General features: G+C 44.7%; 1 protein-coding gene across 1 annotated transcript; it reads right to left on the minus strand.

The window, feature by feature from the left end:
* Positions 1 to 1340: 1340 nt before the first annotated feature.
* Prosbeta1 (proteasome beta1 subunit) lies at positions 1341 to 16078 on the minus strand. Its single transcript, XM_065430367.2, has 6 exons — positions 15894 to 16078; positions 15636 to 15703; positions 14403 to 14534; positions 6056 to 6185; positions 5407 to 5551; positions 1341 to 1533 (listed from the first exon to the last, which is right to left on the minus strand). The coding sequence occupies exons 1-6, from the start codon at positions 16017 to 16019 to the stop codon at positions 1406 to 1408; spliced, it is 729 nt and encodes a 242-aa protein (XP_065286439.1). The 5' UTR covers positions 16020 to 16078; the 3' UTR covers positions 1341 to 1405.
* Positions 16079 to 16493: the final 415 nt, after the last annotated feature.

Genomic DNA, 16493 nt, shown 5'->3' on the forward strand with positions numbered 1-16493 from the left:
GTTTGCTTATGTGCGCGTGACACCAAGCTTGTTAATTTAGCTAATAAGTGAATGTTTAGAAGTTCATATGGCCGATAAAATTACTATCCTTACTTTTTGTATAGCTGTCCACTAATTTGCTGTTGTTTTCGATGCTTCGCCTTTAAAAATCCTTCGCCTTCGCCTAAATCCGATCCTTTGCATAAATAAAAAAACTGCAACTTTTTTTATTTATCACAACTTGGGAGTAAACATTTTTTTCCAAATGAGAGAAAGTTGTATTTCTGTATGAAAGAATGAGGTGCGCAGTACTGTAAAGGACTTTCTTTTAGGTCACGGCAAATGGGTGCGCAATACAATCAAGAGCTTTTTCTCCTTTTTTTGGTTGTGAGGAACAGGTGCGCGTTAGAATCGAGTAAATACGGTAGTTCCCTAGCTTACCACACACCAACCGACAGCAACAGCACACTCCGCAATGTTGCGATTCGAGTTGGAGCACAGTAGGGATCAGCCGAATGTACCACAGCACTGGCACCATTCATCTTGTTCGTTTAAATGTATTCCCATGGGCACATAAAATATATATCAATGAAATTATCCATGCAGTCAGGAAGCACAAGCTGTTATGCAGCTAAAGTGAAGTGAAAGCTGATACTGTCTGCAGATCTGTTTTCTGAGGTAAGTGAACACACAAGTTTGCTAGTTGAGGTTGACAGATTATCTCAACATTACTGCTCATGATGGCTGGGTCTGCACTGATGTTTTTGTCGCCATTACTCCATACACAGGATTTGTGTTCTGTATAGACTCATGTAAGGGACACACCCCCAACTTGGCAGCCCAAAATTTGGAGAACAAAAATTTCCAGGGGAAGCAATCGCATTTGGTGCCCCGATGCCACGCACAAGTTGGTAAATTTTTGCATGCTGCGTACTTCCGCACGCCGCTACTAGATGGCAAGAGCTCTGCGTTGACCTCTTATGCAATGGATCCAGGTTGTGCAAAGTCGCCTGCTTCGCCGACACCATTATGACTAAAAGGTTCGGTTCCAGGTAAGTGCTGCTCCTTGTCAAAATTGTGAAAAGGAAGTGTGGCCTTTACACGAGTCTGTACGGTAGTTGTAAAGCACACCACAGGACATTGACAGCTGTCCATAGGATTTAATAATAATACAGAAGTGAAGTCTGCACATACACAAAGCCTCTGGTCATGCAAGTTGTCTGGAAAAAAGATAAAGAAATCTTTATTTTGGGATGACTCTTATTCAATGGCCAGGCTGTCTGTGAGTGTAGGTGCGAAGACAAGGAGTGATTCTGAAGCAGCAATTTTAAGCCTACAGGAATGCTTGCTCAGGAGTCAAATGATGGCCAGCACAACAGGTTTATTGAACTCCACGAGAGCAGCAGATACAAAGAAAAGGGGTAGCTCATCCCTGGTAAAACTGCGGAATCTCCTCTCCAGTGAGAACCATGCGCTCCACTCCGTCCTTGGTGATCACTCCTAGCCGTACGACACCTCCACTGCTGCCATCACGAGCAATGGCCAGGGCAATTGCTGAAAGCAGACAAGCCAAAATGCAAGCATGACTGGAATTGAAAGATAAATTTGCTATCTCCCTCACAGATGGTACCCCCCTTGGCAGTATCCACTGCTGTTTTGCCAATTTCAAGACAATGGGGTTGTTCCGGGCTGTGGAAAACTTCAATATTGCGAACATGTTACGCGACACTTGACACACAACAAGCCGACACTGCACATGTGAAACTTCACAAACTTTTGATATCGGAATGAAACGGCACTTGTTTTTTCAGCCCGTCGCAATGACTCGCCAAGCTTATGCGCTGTAAAGCATCGAAGACGGTCTACGTAGAGAGCTAAGGAGACAGCTTCGAGGTCATGTAACAGAACGCGTTTCAAACTGTTTGGAAGACGTATGGAAGATGCTACTGCAACGTGACGCCACCTAATGGCGACAAGAAAAAGTTGAGAAAAGCACACAAAGTACAGCGAGTACTGGAACACGGCCTCTATTGTAAAGGCCATCGCGTCGGGCACTAAGTTGCACAGGCTGAATATTCTTTTGCCATAGTTTCATTAAAATTTAATCTCATATGTGGCCGCACAGTGGTTCAGAAGGCTGCAAAGCTGTCTTTTTTGCATGTTCAAGGCTGTGCACACCGTTGGACATATACTACAGAAAAAAGCATTGATGGATGCAAAGAAGTAATTTTGGCTCTTTCTTCAGATTTGTTATAATGAGGTTCGAATGTATTTTATTTCGTAATTGCTTTTACTCGAATTTCGGCATTCAGAATTTTTAAGTGTTTCAAACAAACAAATATAAATGTCAAAACATGAACGATCGACAGCCTCAATTTCGGTGAGCAAATTGCATTGCCATTTACATGGCTCAAAGCCAAGACAATCTAAAGATGAATTTCATTACAGTTAACAACCAAATTTTTGGACCTGCTTGATTATTAGAACATCCCCAAAATCCTTCAATCTTTCTCATAGAACGAATGTATAACAACGTCCGAGACATGATTTGCACACACAATGTCAGAGATGTGGCAGCTGCAAAGGAGGTTAGCATTATATGGCCCATGAAGTGGAAAATCTAGCAGCATGACTGGAGATGCTGCAAAAAGTCATGTAGTCACAGCCAATCAACAGGAGGTACGAGCCGCTTAGGCTGCTGGGTTCCTTGGAGCACCACCAGGTGGTGCATACCTCCGCACATCCGTGGCAGTGTCATTGTGGGGGACAGAAAGAAAAATAACCAGTAAGCTGGCCATTGCGCATTCCGTTTGCTGCAAGCGTTTCCCGGTAAAAATTGCGGCTGCATAAGCTGCAGTTGCTGGGAAGCAGCAACTGTGTGGCCGGTCTATATATATAGAGCCTTGCGTCATGGTGCCAGTCGGTGCAGTGATTTCAATGAGTTCTGTTGTGTGCTCTGATGGACAAACCTTTCACTTTGACTTCTCAGTCACTAGCTGTGCCCGGCTCATTTGGACGACCACGCAAGTACACGAACGAGGCCGAGGCCTAATCGAAAAGATGTTGCAATGCTTTCGCATTCACCTATTTAGGAATACCTAAGTGCCCTTGAATTTTTCAGGTTGTTTCCAACCTTCTCACTTTCATTGGCGAGGTGGTTTTTCAGCTTTATGAGAGCCGTATGGCTATTCCGAATAAATATGCGTCGACTGGGTGCGAAGCTAACTCAACTGCCGACATCTGGTGAAGCAGTGCTGGTTAGGCCTAACAGACATGACAGTGCAGCCATGATGAACCTTCACTGCTGACCAACGTAGTCACAGGCAGCAAACTGTTGTGAGAAGTTTGCCACTATGCTGACGTACAATCACGGACTGATAATTTACACTCGATAGAGTGTGAATACTCTAGACTCTTAAATATGGATTCACCAGAAAATAAGTTTTATTTGACGAGTGGCCACAAAAAAGACGCGGTATTTTCTGATGATCATTTTTTGCAATAATTTCTTGTGACTAAACCCCAGACACAGTGGCACCTACAAGTGACAACATACTAGGCCCAACGTCCACCATTTTATCAGTGCCAGAAGCCAGGAAGGCAGTAGCCTGACGACGCATTCATTACTAGTTGCAAAATCTTGCGAAAATGAAATTATCTTAGAAAGCAATTGTATCAAAATATAGCCCAAGTTTGCCGATGCAGTGCTGCACATACAAATGGTTGCATTTGACCAGAATAAGTATAAGGATTCTATATCTTTATTATCATTCACCGTTCACAACTGGCCAGTTATGCTGATAATAGGAGTGGATCGTCTTTCAGACCACTGACAAAGTGCATAAAGGGAAATATCGGAGTGAAATCGCTGCATTATCTCTGCCCTGGTCAGTATGTATTCCGACTATTGTCATGCTGTCACTACATGTACAAAAAAGTATGGCCAAAGCATGCACCAAATATCCAACTATTGACAACAGCACAGAAGTCAACTGCACTGCAATAGTCGAATGATTGTGGGTTCCTTCACAACAGTCATTCGCACTTTTTATAGCGAAGCTGTATACCCTTGCCCTCCAAGGAAATTTTCGTGTCATAATAAAAAAAACTCCCCATACTTGGGCCGATCCCGGAGATAGTGCAATGCGGGGCCGACCTTTGGCGAGGTGAAGCAGGCGTTAAGCACTCCCCATACGTGTGCCAATTCCGAAGATAGTGTCACGCCGGGCCAACCCTCGGCGGAGGTGAAGCAGGCGTTAAGCACTCCCTGTACGTGTGCCGATTCTGAAGATAGTGCCATGCCCGGCTGACCCTCAGCGGAGGTGAAGCAGGTGTTAAGCACTCCCCATATGTGTCCCGATCCCGAAGATAGTGAAATGCCGGTCCGACCAGTGGCGGAGGTGAAGCAGGCGTTAAGCACTCCCCATATGTGGACCGATCCCGAAGATAGTTTAATGCCGGGCCAGCCCGCGGTGGAGGTGCAGTTCGCCATTAAAGGCCCCACATACACAGCTTTGCTGGTAGTTCTACTTCATAGAGTGGAAGGGCACTGAGTTCTTTTTTTTTTTTTTTGACCAATCGGGCATGTAACAGTGCACATCCTCATACTGAACTACTATTTGGACCATAACATGCAATTTGCTGAATATTCAAGCAAGGACAAGCAGCAGCGAAAGTGATTTTTTTTTACGTTGAGGGCTTTAGAATCGGGGCCCCAATAGTTTGGGGCCCTAAAGAGCTTTGCGGGTGTTAGCGGTGAGGCATGCAGGAGTGAAGAGATTTAGAATAGGGCTTTGCGTTTGCGGATAGCGTCTTGCACTGACAGTGCCACTAAGGCGTCAAAGAAAAGCTATTAGAAATAATTAAATAAAATATACCATATTATGATAACAGTAATTTTGATCTTCACGTTTTAGCGTTTAAATACAATTTAGACATTCTTTAGCAGCGAGCAATTAGTTGCGCTTAGTTTTGAGTAACCAACTTTGCGTGCTTTCGCCAGCCAAGCTAAGCTGTGTTAGGCTTTTGAGCCATGAAATCCACAATCGAATTTCGAATCAGTAGCATCTAATGAATTAATCTTCATAACGCACGCCAGTTGAGAGAAAGCGATAACCGCAGTCACTTCTCCTAGCTTGTGGACTTCATGCATTACCATGAATCAAGCCCAGTTTGGTGCTAGCTAAGAGACGTTACTTCGATGGGTGCTGCCATGCTTGTTTACGCAAATCTCTTGGGGCAGCTTTTGGGGCTCCCTCTAAATCAGTGAAATAGTGTGCCCGATGTAAAGCCCATATGCAGTTTGTGTGTCGTGCATGCGCAGTGGCTTCGACGCTATTTATCTGGTGCCTGAAACGTTTGGGGCCTCTATTCTAAAGCTCTCTATTAAGGGAAAAACACACGTCTCTGTATGCTGAGCAAACTTACTGTTTGTGACAAACTTGACGCATTCTTCCTTGGTCATGCCAGGCTTGTAGTTGGCATCGACGTAGCCATACACATAGGTGCTGCCTGAGCCACCCATTGCCACAGGCTGACGCAAGAGCATGCCCCCCAGTGGAACCATGTATACCTGGACGTACAGAGAGACAAGATATAGCTTAGTGCAATATATACCTTAGTGCAAGATATACCTTAGTGCTCAACCCTACAGGTGCCAATAAGGCTTTACGAATGCGGTTTTGGTTGGTTTCAGATCGGATTACACTGTGCAAGAAATCTTTTGCCGAATTTTCTTGAAAAAGAAAAAGACATGAATTAGAATCGGGCAAATACTGTAATAATTCATTGTGAGTTACCTTTTCCTAAATTAAGATGTTCCAGAGGCAGGCTGAAAATAGGCGTTTTCAGTGGGAGATGATGTGTGTTAGACCCATTCATTGTACACTGAGCACCACCAAGATGGATGCTGCTGCTATTGGAGTCACCACAGGGGTCAGGTGCGTGCACGCCAACTAGCGAAGTTCGAATTATCTGGCGAAGGCTAAGAAACATGGCTACCTCTTTGCAAGTGTCTAAATGTCTGCATTCTGATAACACAAACAAAACCAAAACAATACATCAATAAGCTTCTTACCTGGCCACCATTCTGACGGTCCCAACCGGCGCAGATTATCCCAGCCACCAGCTGATCACGATAGTTGTAGCAAAGCTCCCGGAAAATGTTGGCGGCCGTCTCCACCTTGGCTGGTTGGCCAGTCTCCATCCTGTGGCATCGGAAAGCCAGTGCAGCAAATTTAAGCAAAACCACGAACATTATTGTTAGAAAGCCAACACTAGGGTACGATGCTAGAAAAAAAAAATGTGCAGATCCAATACACATGTATGTGAAATAAAGCTTTAGTGAAGTGGTAAATAAACAATATATAACTAATGAGGATGCACACTACTGTGTTTATTTTCATACTATGAAACATGTAACTTCATGCCAATTTTATATTTATTTTATGCACTACACCGTTTACAAGATATGCCGAAATGCAAAGACCAAATCTGGTGGATCCACAGAGGGATACGTCTCATGGTGAGGCGTGATGCTTGCTGAGGGAAGATTGGCAAGGACAGGTGTGTGCTGCGGGGACGCTCCACTCACTGGCACCCAATGATGTTTTCTCCACATGGCTCCCGTGTCTCCTTGAATTCGGCTTCTTCATGTTGCAAGTTTGCCGCCAGTAGTCGGTAGTTGCATAGCCATACGAGAGATGGCACTAGTGTTCTGATATCTGGTGGGATGAATACTCAGGCGCATAGGGAACGACCATTCTCCTCCTTAGCTTGGTGTCGCATGCTTGCTGACACGCTTTGTGGAACTGCCCAGAGAAAGGTTTCGGAGTGGGGCACCGAGATGGACAAACACAATTGTTTAAGCATGCCACAATTCGCATGACTGTACACGCGAATCATTAGGCAGTGGTGTCTGGCAAGGGGTGAACATGCTTGCTTGATATCCTGTTGAAGTGAGTTGGACTTCCTCGATTCGTCAGCACCCGTTGCGATGTTCCATTGGTTGTAAGGCTAGCTGCAATTTGTGTATAAAAAGCACAATAGATGCCCTTTTGGTTGTTTGTGCTACTATGCTGTCGTTACTTTGTCCCAAGAGCACATCTGAGACCCAACAATTTCTGCTAAATGTGGAACTCTTGGGGCATCGGACGATAGTTTTGACGGTTTTGCTCGGTTCAAAACAACTTGTGTTTAAATCGATACGTAGGCCTCTCATGGACATTGATCGCTACCATTGGTGGCACGCTTTTTTTGAGAGTGAGGCGATGGTTGCTGTAGTTTGTTTGAACTTGTTGGAATGCTAAGCCTTCTCCACAGTTCTAGGAAGATATTGTCATGTAGTAGTGACGGTGAAGGCAGCAAAACTGTGATTGTGAAAAACAACGATAGCGACAAACACACTTGGCAAAAATCTCATCTGCAGGTCAAGCGCGTCGGCTTTTATATGTGAGTTGTCGAATGTTCCAGAGTAACCGCTGGGACCTGCGTGTCTTCCAAAGTTCTACACATTCTTTAATCGAATTTTTTTTCAGCTGCGAAGCCTTCCTTTCGAGGAAGTCATTCGCCTTTCCTTTGTAGCACTTAGCTACAACGATGGATGTCTCGTTTTCCCTTTAATAATTACTTCTCTCCACCTTGCGGGTTTCTGCAGAACTATTATGTCAAAGTTCTACACTATTCATGTCGCACAAACATGCAATCAGATTATACAAGGTTCTGTGACAGACAGTGGATGGAACCATCGATAACATTTCAGAAACTTTCGATACATGCAGGCGCGTCCTGCACCATGCAATAACATTTGTTAGGCGGTGAAACGTGATCACCCGATAAAGATAAGCAAGTACACGTGTGTCAATATTCGTCGTTACAAGAGCCACATGGTCTGCATTCTGAGAGAGCGAGGCCTAGCACCCAGAGAGCATTGGCAAGCCTGAAGTGAGTAAGCAAGGAAGTCTCATGGGTGGTCTGAGTTTTTTATGTAAATAGATTCTTCTATCTTTTTGAATCTGGGAGCCGGTTGATCGCAGGCCACGGATGCCACTATGGGCCATCTGGAATTGTAAACTGACACTGGTTGGGACACTGGGCGCCGTCTGCTCAAATGCCATGTGCAGAAAATGGGGTAGGGCCACCTCACAAAGCTGACGTCTTCTTACAGATGCCTGTTTTACATCCATTTTGGGTGTTATTTCTGGATGCAAGTCGTAGTCAAGTAGTGACTCATTAAGCAAGAGGCTTTTCTGAGCTGCAATTCACATGTAGAGCGACACAACTAGGTGAACTGTAGGATTGAGGTGTCGCCCTTTGCTTTGCTCATTCTAGTTTAGCCTTGCATAATTTGAAATTACTAGTTCAGCTAAAGAAAGCTAGCTTTGTTCACGAGAACTTAGCATCTGAGGAGCTGCTCAATATTTTGCTAGTAGAATTGAACATTGTACCACATGGGTGATGTGCATGCAGAATTTCCCTCCCTTGTTTCAGTGTTTGTGGAGTGTAGGCAGTGTGAACGGAGTCATCCCTGGCTTGCTGCCACCTGCACATTGTCTGCCCTGCCACCTGCTGCGCCGGACAATGATTAAGCCACCCCAAGCAATGGGGCTGCCCGTGGCAGGTCCGGTGAAATATCCACCTCTGTTGGCTCACAACCTGCCGCAACTGGGCCAGGAGCCAGCAGTCACCAATGGCTGCTGCGGCGCTCTTGGCAGGAGGGCACCAGTTCGAGCAGCACTTGCTCATGCTGACCACCACATCGCCGTTTCCAAAATCCTGGCCTGGAGTTTTGCCGTCAAGCCTGCAAACACACCCTCCGCAGAGTTGCTGCTGTGAGTAGTGGATGCCAGCGGTGTACCCAAGACATTGTCTGTACGCATGTTACGTACAAGAGTGCACGGATATTTCCTCGGCACAGCCACCATTGCATGTACTATCTCTTGTTCACGATGCACACATTGCGTTAGACAGTGCATCATGTTTTGCTGGACTATGTATGTGATTTAGGGTTGGGAGAATGTGGGGATGCTCGACTGTCATGTGTCCCCTGATGTTTTATCCGAATGGCTCTCATGTCTCCTGTAATCTGGCTTCTCGGTGTAGCTGTGTGCCACCGGTAGTCGGTAGCTGTGCAGCAGTACAAGAGATGCCACTAGCATTCCGTTGCTAGTGCTACTTGGTGGTGTGGATACTCGGGCGCAAAGGAAACGAGCCTTCTATTGTTTAGCTTAGGGTCGGGGTCAAGCGTGGCCATCTTACATGCTTCATGAGACTGTCCTGCGAAATCCTTTGGAGCAGGGCACTGGGATGGACAAACATGATCGTTCAAACATGCTGTCATTCGCATGACTGCAAATGCGAACGATTAGGCATTGGTGTATGGCATGGGGCAAACATTCACTCAATATCCTGTTGCAGTGAGCCGGACTTAATCGATTCATGAGCGCCTGTCGGCATGTTCCATTTGCTGTAAATCAACTAGCTGGCACTGCTGCATAAGAGGCACAATAAAAATTGTTTTGACTGTTTGCACTATTATGTTGTCTTTCCTTTTTCCCAAGGGCATGTTTGAGACCCCACAGTGCACAGAAAAGTACGAAAGATATATACCAATACTTGAGTATTCTAAACATTTTGTCACAACTGGCACATACGCAATGGCCAAATCAAACAAAGCAAATCAAAGAGTCTGTTGAGCATGATGCACTCTGCCATGAAGAGGCCTGTACGCTTTAGAGGTTAAAGGAGTACTGACACAAAATTTTGAAGTCGAGATAACTTGTGAGATCAACTTATGGGACACGCACACATGTGCTATGAAATACAAATGGCAAATGTGGCTTAAAAAAAAAAATAAATCTTAAGGTACATGCGCAGAGCCAACTGCACAGCGCCTCACAACATTGATATCAATGTTGTGATATCAGTCATCAGTCAGACAGCTGCAGCCAATGCTCGCCTCTTTCGCCATTGATGGTGGCACAAAAATTGGCCACAATTTGTTTCTGGCCTGAAATAACTTATAAAATAACGTGACCTCAAAAGTGCACGTGTTGTAAAACATTGCACAAAATAAAATCGTTGGTGCGATTCCGACTTGCAAGTGGTCAGTGCAGCCTATGTAGCAATCATCTATGTGAAGCGGCTCATCTGGTTAGCATGTTTTTTCATCATTACCAATGGTGTCGGGAAAATGAACTGCATTGTCACTTACAAGTGCCATAATTGTGCTGGTGTTGGTTGTGCTGATGAATATTACAAGGACAGATTACAAGGGCCGTCAGTCCTAGATCTGACTGCCAGCGACCTAGGCCTATACTATTTCCTAGTGGTCACCAGCTTGCCTAGTGTGCTCGTTCACTACCACTGGCGTCAATAAGCTGCAGAAGTGGACCTCACTGAAGAGCAGTCAGATTTTCTTGCTTCATTTCGAGCATGCTTGGTATAAACAAAACTCGCTGTGCTTAGCGCAGTCCAATCTTCCACAATGAGTACGTGCCTAAGCCTGGTGCTGTACTGACTATTTACCCCCCCTCAAGTCCTGCTCCAAAGTACACTCCTTCATTCCCAAAATGCTTTCAACAAGTTCGTACTACTTGCAGTAGAATGCAAACTGCGTACAATAGTTGTCGCAGGCTGCAATTTTAGAGTCAATGCTTTGTAGTGGGTCGAATCGAAAGCGGTTGGCCATGTGTAATACGGCCAACTGCCTGCATGCTCCGCAAAATACTCCCGCCTGCATGAAATCGTCGCCCCTAGACGACAAAAACGAGGAGGACAACGACAATGATGGTGAGGACACAGCAAAGCACATACAGGCGTAGCAGATGAACTAGCAACATGAAGGTCGCGTGCCGGCGTGCGCATCACAGTTTTGTGCGATCACGTGTCCAGCTGTGTTTACAAACCTACTATCCCCACTCGTTGCTCTTTGAAACCAAAACTTTAACTGGTCACCAAAAACTTGACTCTATAAATTATCTGCGCACCCTAAAGCAAATGAGGTTTCGTGTCATGATTAGTGGGTCATTAAGTACTTATTACAACATAGAAACAAGATTAAAATTTGTGCGCCAGTACTTCTTTTAGAGATATACTGACTATGTGTCATTATATGCTTTGATTTTGAGTTGCACACTTATCCTTTCATCACGCAGAACACAGTTGTCCTGACTGGCACTACAATGCGAGTCAAACATACAAGGCTAACAGTACTATAATCCCATTTGCTGCAGCTGGCATTCAGCACATGCAAAGCATTTACATATATGTATGTATTCACAAATATGTGGGAGAAGGGGGGGGGGGGGCAAGGAAAGCATTGATTTAAAGAGATATCCAGTCTCCATACTCAGTGGCAACCTGAGAATTCTGTACGTGCTCTGCCAACAAAATCACGCCATGCCTGCACTTTTGTGCCTCTGCTCTCTGAAACATAGTTCCCAATGATTACCGGTAATCAACAGAAATTCTCCTCCACAGCAATGTCACAGAAATAGGCGAACATACCATACTTATACGAAGAGAAGGCGTGGCTTTTTCACAGAATCCTTAGTCTTGAATCCTCCCCCGCCCTCGCACAGATTATTCCAATTATTTTGGGGCCTTCCGATTATCCAGTTTCAGCTAATCCTCACTGAGTCTGAATAATTTGTTGGCTACTCTATATCGCCCTATATTAATGTGCATATTTAAGATCTCTTCTTTTGTTCCCCCAACTGCACCTTCGCTTTGTAATTGTGACTGCCTCATATAGAATAAGTATGGCAACTGGCAGGCTTATGACACAGTCTCTTATAGTTAGGCAATGGTGTATTTGCCATCGCATCCTTAGGTTGACACTGAGTGAAGAAGCAAAACGATCTAGCTTATCGACCATATTTCAACACTTCAAAAGTAAATCAGCTAACTAATATTTAGTATGGCATCCTAGTGTGGTACTGTTTGCTACGAGAAATGCCACAGTGCATGGTCATGTTAACTACGACTACTAGTGACTCTGTTTTCGAATAGGTAAATGAGCACAGTTTGCATCCAGCAGCCAAAAAAAGCCAGGCAGCCTGTGCAAGGAATTGAACAATGCCTAGTGGTGAAATGCCACATAGTCATGTCACCCATAGACCTCTGACTGTTCCTTTATGACTCAATACTTTACGAAAAAATACTTAAGGAATTGTTCAATAGCCACCAAGCTACACTGGAATGGGTGATAAAAGCAACCACTCTGAGAGCACATTGCACACATGAACTTGGGCCAAAATAATGCAACCGTTCTTCTCCAATTCTATTCCTTTTCCCATTTCGTCAGTGGCCCAAGCGTTGCTCTGCCTGCATCATCACACCGACCAAACAGCTGTGAGTAGAGGATCATAAAGGAATTGAATCGAATGAAAAGAGTCCCTACGTTATAGTGGCCTTGGCTTCATTAGTCAACTGTTTTCTGTAGTGCCAATATCGTTATGACAAACAGAAATCTCACATGACCCAGTACAAGCTGTTCGTAATTGAGGTTGCAAACAGTAAAATACATTACCATATATACTAGTGCAAAAGCTGCAATTCTTTCTTAAATGATTTCTCAGGTGCGGGTAACACCTGAATCAGGCCTATGGCTACATATTAACACACTGTAGTGCAGAGTGACTACTGGGTCTGATAATTAAAAAAGTGGCGACAGATATCAACATTTTATTTCGCTATTCACTGCCGCTTTCAAGCTAATCCCTCTCAGACAAGCTCAGCTCATTGGTACTCTCACCACTGTCGGACGAGCTCATCTCACCAGCGCACTCCCAAAGCTGGTCGTCCTCTGTGCTGTCCATGGCGTTTGATATCCCCGTGAGTCTAAAGCTTTTTGCGATGGTGTTCACTGACACAGAGCGCCACACGTCCAGAATCTAATCGCACATTTGTTGAAGAGACACTCACTTCAGTCGCCCTGCCAGAGTTGTTTCGTGGTCGCCTGCGACCATCCACTCGGTGTAGTTCTGCCGAAATTCTGTCTTGAATGGCCGGTTTATGCAAACATCGAGCGGTTGCAGCATAATTGTCAAGCCATCAGGAATCACGGCCAAGTCCGTTCGGCAGTCGGCACAACAAGCCTTCACTCGGTCTGCTAGGCAGACTTGCAACGATGATGATAATGGCATGTGGTGAGTGGGAAAAACTAACTGGCACCATCTTGTAGCACTTCGTGGGACTAGGCGCATTTCTGGCATGTTTTGGTATCTTTTTTTCAAATTTTTGCATCCGAAAGTGGGGGTGTGGATTATACACGGGTGCAGCTTATACATGAGTATTTACAGTAATTATGCACACAGGGATTGTAAAAGCTGTGACATGAGAATAAAATTGTCAGTTTTATTCAAGTTAGAAAATGAACTGCCGTACAACATTCCAAAACTCAAGCATGGCTCAAAAAGCACACTGCTAAAGCTGTGCAAACAGTACTGATACTATATTTTCGACTTCATTTTCTTGTGTTAAACGAAGGACCTGAAACAAAGGACCAAATGTAAGCTGCTCCTAGGCTGCTCATGTTTGTGCCTCCGCCTATCTTGCAAAATGCTCAGTCTACCTGTGTTTACCTAAAATTTTCTACTGAGGTAGTAATCTTCCAACATGAAGTGACAACCGCAAACGCATAAATCCTGGCATATACTGGACATCAGCAGCCCAATGCACTGCAGGCACTCCGCTCACCTGTTGCCTTGCAGAGGGAAGTGATGTTGCAGCTTGACCTGTCTACAATGGCTAGATTTGCAGCCCACAACGAAATTAGAAAGATTCATGGTCCTCGTGAAAAGGAACTTTGAGACCAACTTTGACTGCACAGCTCGCATCAACGCAAAGCATGTTGTAACACATGCAGACGACACTTGCTGTGTGTCGAAAGTGCATAAGTGTAGTGATAAATTGTCGTGTATTCTCTTTCTGTTACTTTCCTTTTTTTAGAGGCAGATTAACCAACATTCCAACTATTACAAAAAACATTTGTTCGCCGTAAAGTTGATTGGAAAAATTATCAATGACACAACATGGGTAGCCAATTGGATAGCTCGCCCAACTGAAGTGGCGCATGCCCGCTATGTAAATGGTGATGGGGTGGCTGAAAACTTGAGCAGCGCTGCTGCGATCAGTAGCGATGCACATTTTTAAAACCTTATAATGAATTACATGTTTTACACGAAGTGCTTAAATGTGTCCGTTAATGATCAGAAGGACCTACCCTAAAGACTCAGTATGTTTGTACAATATTGTCAAAATCATTTCGGGATCCCTTTAAAACGACATGAGGACAGGGAAAAAAAAAACAAAAGGATTAAACCATAATTCAAGCTTCATTCCGCACTCAAGCCAAATGTTGCTGTCTGTTTTCATCTGTAAACAAAGCCTCAATGTAGTCTGAAGAATGAATTGTGACTCACTCGTAGAAGCTGAGGTGGTAAGTCACTATGTCCGCAATGGCCTGTGTGTCTGCAGCAGAACCCGAGCGGCAGCAGTAGATTCGGTCTGTCACACGTGTCAGCTTGTCAGAGACACGGTTGGCCACGTAAGCCCTGCAAGAGACCGATTTAGATTAAAGACATGCCTAAGGAGCATTTAAAGATTGAAAAAAATAAAGCAGTATAAAAGAACCCACATCAGGACAAAAGTACTTTTATAGGTAATTGATGGTTGGCAAACAGTAAGTCATGACAGCTGGTTGATATCACTGCAATGGAAAGTATGCAGTCACCGTATTCACCTGGTACCAACCCATAAGGCCGAAAATTAGGGGCCAAGAAAGAAGTTCGAAAGCAACTCAAAGACCATGCAATGAGTGCCCAAAAATGAAGAGATGTACACAACATCAAGACAGGAAGATGGCACTGTGGCTTAGATATAAAAAGCAGAAAGGTGGAATTCTAGTAGAGATTATGGAGTAGTAGAGTTCGGCAGGCTATGTCATGCAATAAATATGTAACCGATTGTCTGATACAGTAACAGAGTGGGTCTCAAGGGAACAGACACATAATAGTCGAGTGTTATAGGTTTTAGATGGAGTGATATGGTCGAGAAAAATTTACAAGCATAGGATGATCGAGGATCATCGAGGATCGACTGATCGAGGACGACAGTAATTGGTGTTCTGTGAAAGAGGTCCCTGTACTGCTGCAGCAAATTCAAATCAGCTGATGATGGGATAAGTTATGAACAGCAACACACAGGCTTGCCCAATCCTCTATCATATTCTACTCAAGCAGTAAGACCAGCATGCTCTGCCGCGCGTAGCTCCTGCAGTGTCACGCACACCAAACCGCCTTCAGACTATGCGACCTGTGTGGTAGCTGCTATAAGTAGTCTATCCGAATAAAATGCGAAATTGGCAGCCAAGCATTTATTCTACCTTCTACACTTCTTCCGTCCTTTTAAGACATAGCGCTCCTCGGCGAGTTCTGAAGCTCACGAGCAAAAGCAAAGCAACATCAACGCGAGTACGCTCGGTTTGTGTTTCCACTCAGGCTCTTTTGCGACACATATGGCAGCACTACTCAACTTGACACGTAGATTAATTTAAGCTACAACATATACCATACACACACAGAAAACTTTTTACACACGTCGAGTCTAACCGATCACACAGCAAGAGCAAAACAAGCATGATTGAGAAACCGTACCCTGTGCTCGTCCGAGAATCCGCACCGATCACGACGCCGCCATCAAACTCCACCGCAATAACAGTTGTCTGAAACGCAGAAACAACACGCTTATAGAAAAGTTCGAGAAAAGGAAAGAAGGTGGCAAAAGGTGCCTGAGCTTGGGAGATAAGCTCTGACAGAATTGCATGTCACTGCGAGCGCCGGTCGTATCATGCAACCAACACACGTGAAGGCAAATACGCTCACGCGCGATCACATAGGCTGAGGGATGCTCACCCCTGTTGAATGTTCAGATCTCATCCAGTCGGGAACAACGTCACTCAAGTCAGGGGGAGCGAATAAATTCATATCTGTGCCGATTTGAGGAAACGAAGAATGACCCAACACATTAGGGAACGCCATTTTTTACTTGTAGAGCGATGTCGATGTTTATGCGGTTGTTGTGGAGCAGTGCAGCATTTGTGAAGTAATGGCCAGAGCTGTAGCCAAAGTTGCCTTAACCCACCGTTTATAAAGCTTTTTTCGGTGCCTTAACTAGCCACGACAAGGCTAACTTATGGCGGCAGCGGCGTCAATGGTTATTTTGTCAGCCCACAGTAAAAGCTTTTCGATATGGTTCTCTACTTTCTTCATAGTTTTCTTGTTCCTGTAACAAAGATAATATAGAGATATGAGTTTTATAAAAACAAATATGCTCAAGAATGCCTGCAGTGAACATACAACCATGAATAACCATGCCGTGCTTCACCACAATCACTTTCGGTCCAAGCAGGCTCAATATCATAGCCTTAGAGATCCGATACTTATAGGCAACCATGGGCAACCGTGACTGGGGCGTTGCTGAAACGTGAGTATGGTGGTGGTATGGTGTACTGG

Source organism: Dermacentor albipictus, chromosome 2 (genome assembly GCF_038994185.2).
Source record: "Dermacentor albipictus isolate Rhodes 1998 colony chromosome 2, USDA_Dalb.pri_finalv2, whole genome shotgun sequence".
Classification (NCBI taxonomy): domain Eukaryota; kingdom Metazoa; phylum Arthropoda; class Arachnida; order Ixodida; family Ixodidae; genus Dermacentor; species Dermacentor albipictus.

Bases quoted from the DNA above. Each gene is read 5' to 3' on its own strand.
- Prosbeta1 (XM_065430367.2), bottom strand. From the start codon at position 16,019: ATGGCGTTCCCTAATGTGTTGGGTCATTCTTCGTTTCCTCAAATCGGC. The intron at 15,704-15,893 runs GTGAGCATCCCT...TCTGCGTTTCAG, and splicing joins GATCTGAACATTCAACAGGG to ACAACTGTTATTGCGGTGGA. The intron at 6,186-14,402 runs GTGAGTCACAAT...CCGATGCCACAG, and splicing joins TACCACCTCAGCTTCTACGA to GATGGAGACTGGCCAACCAG.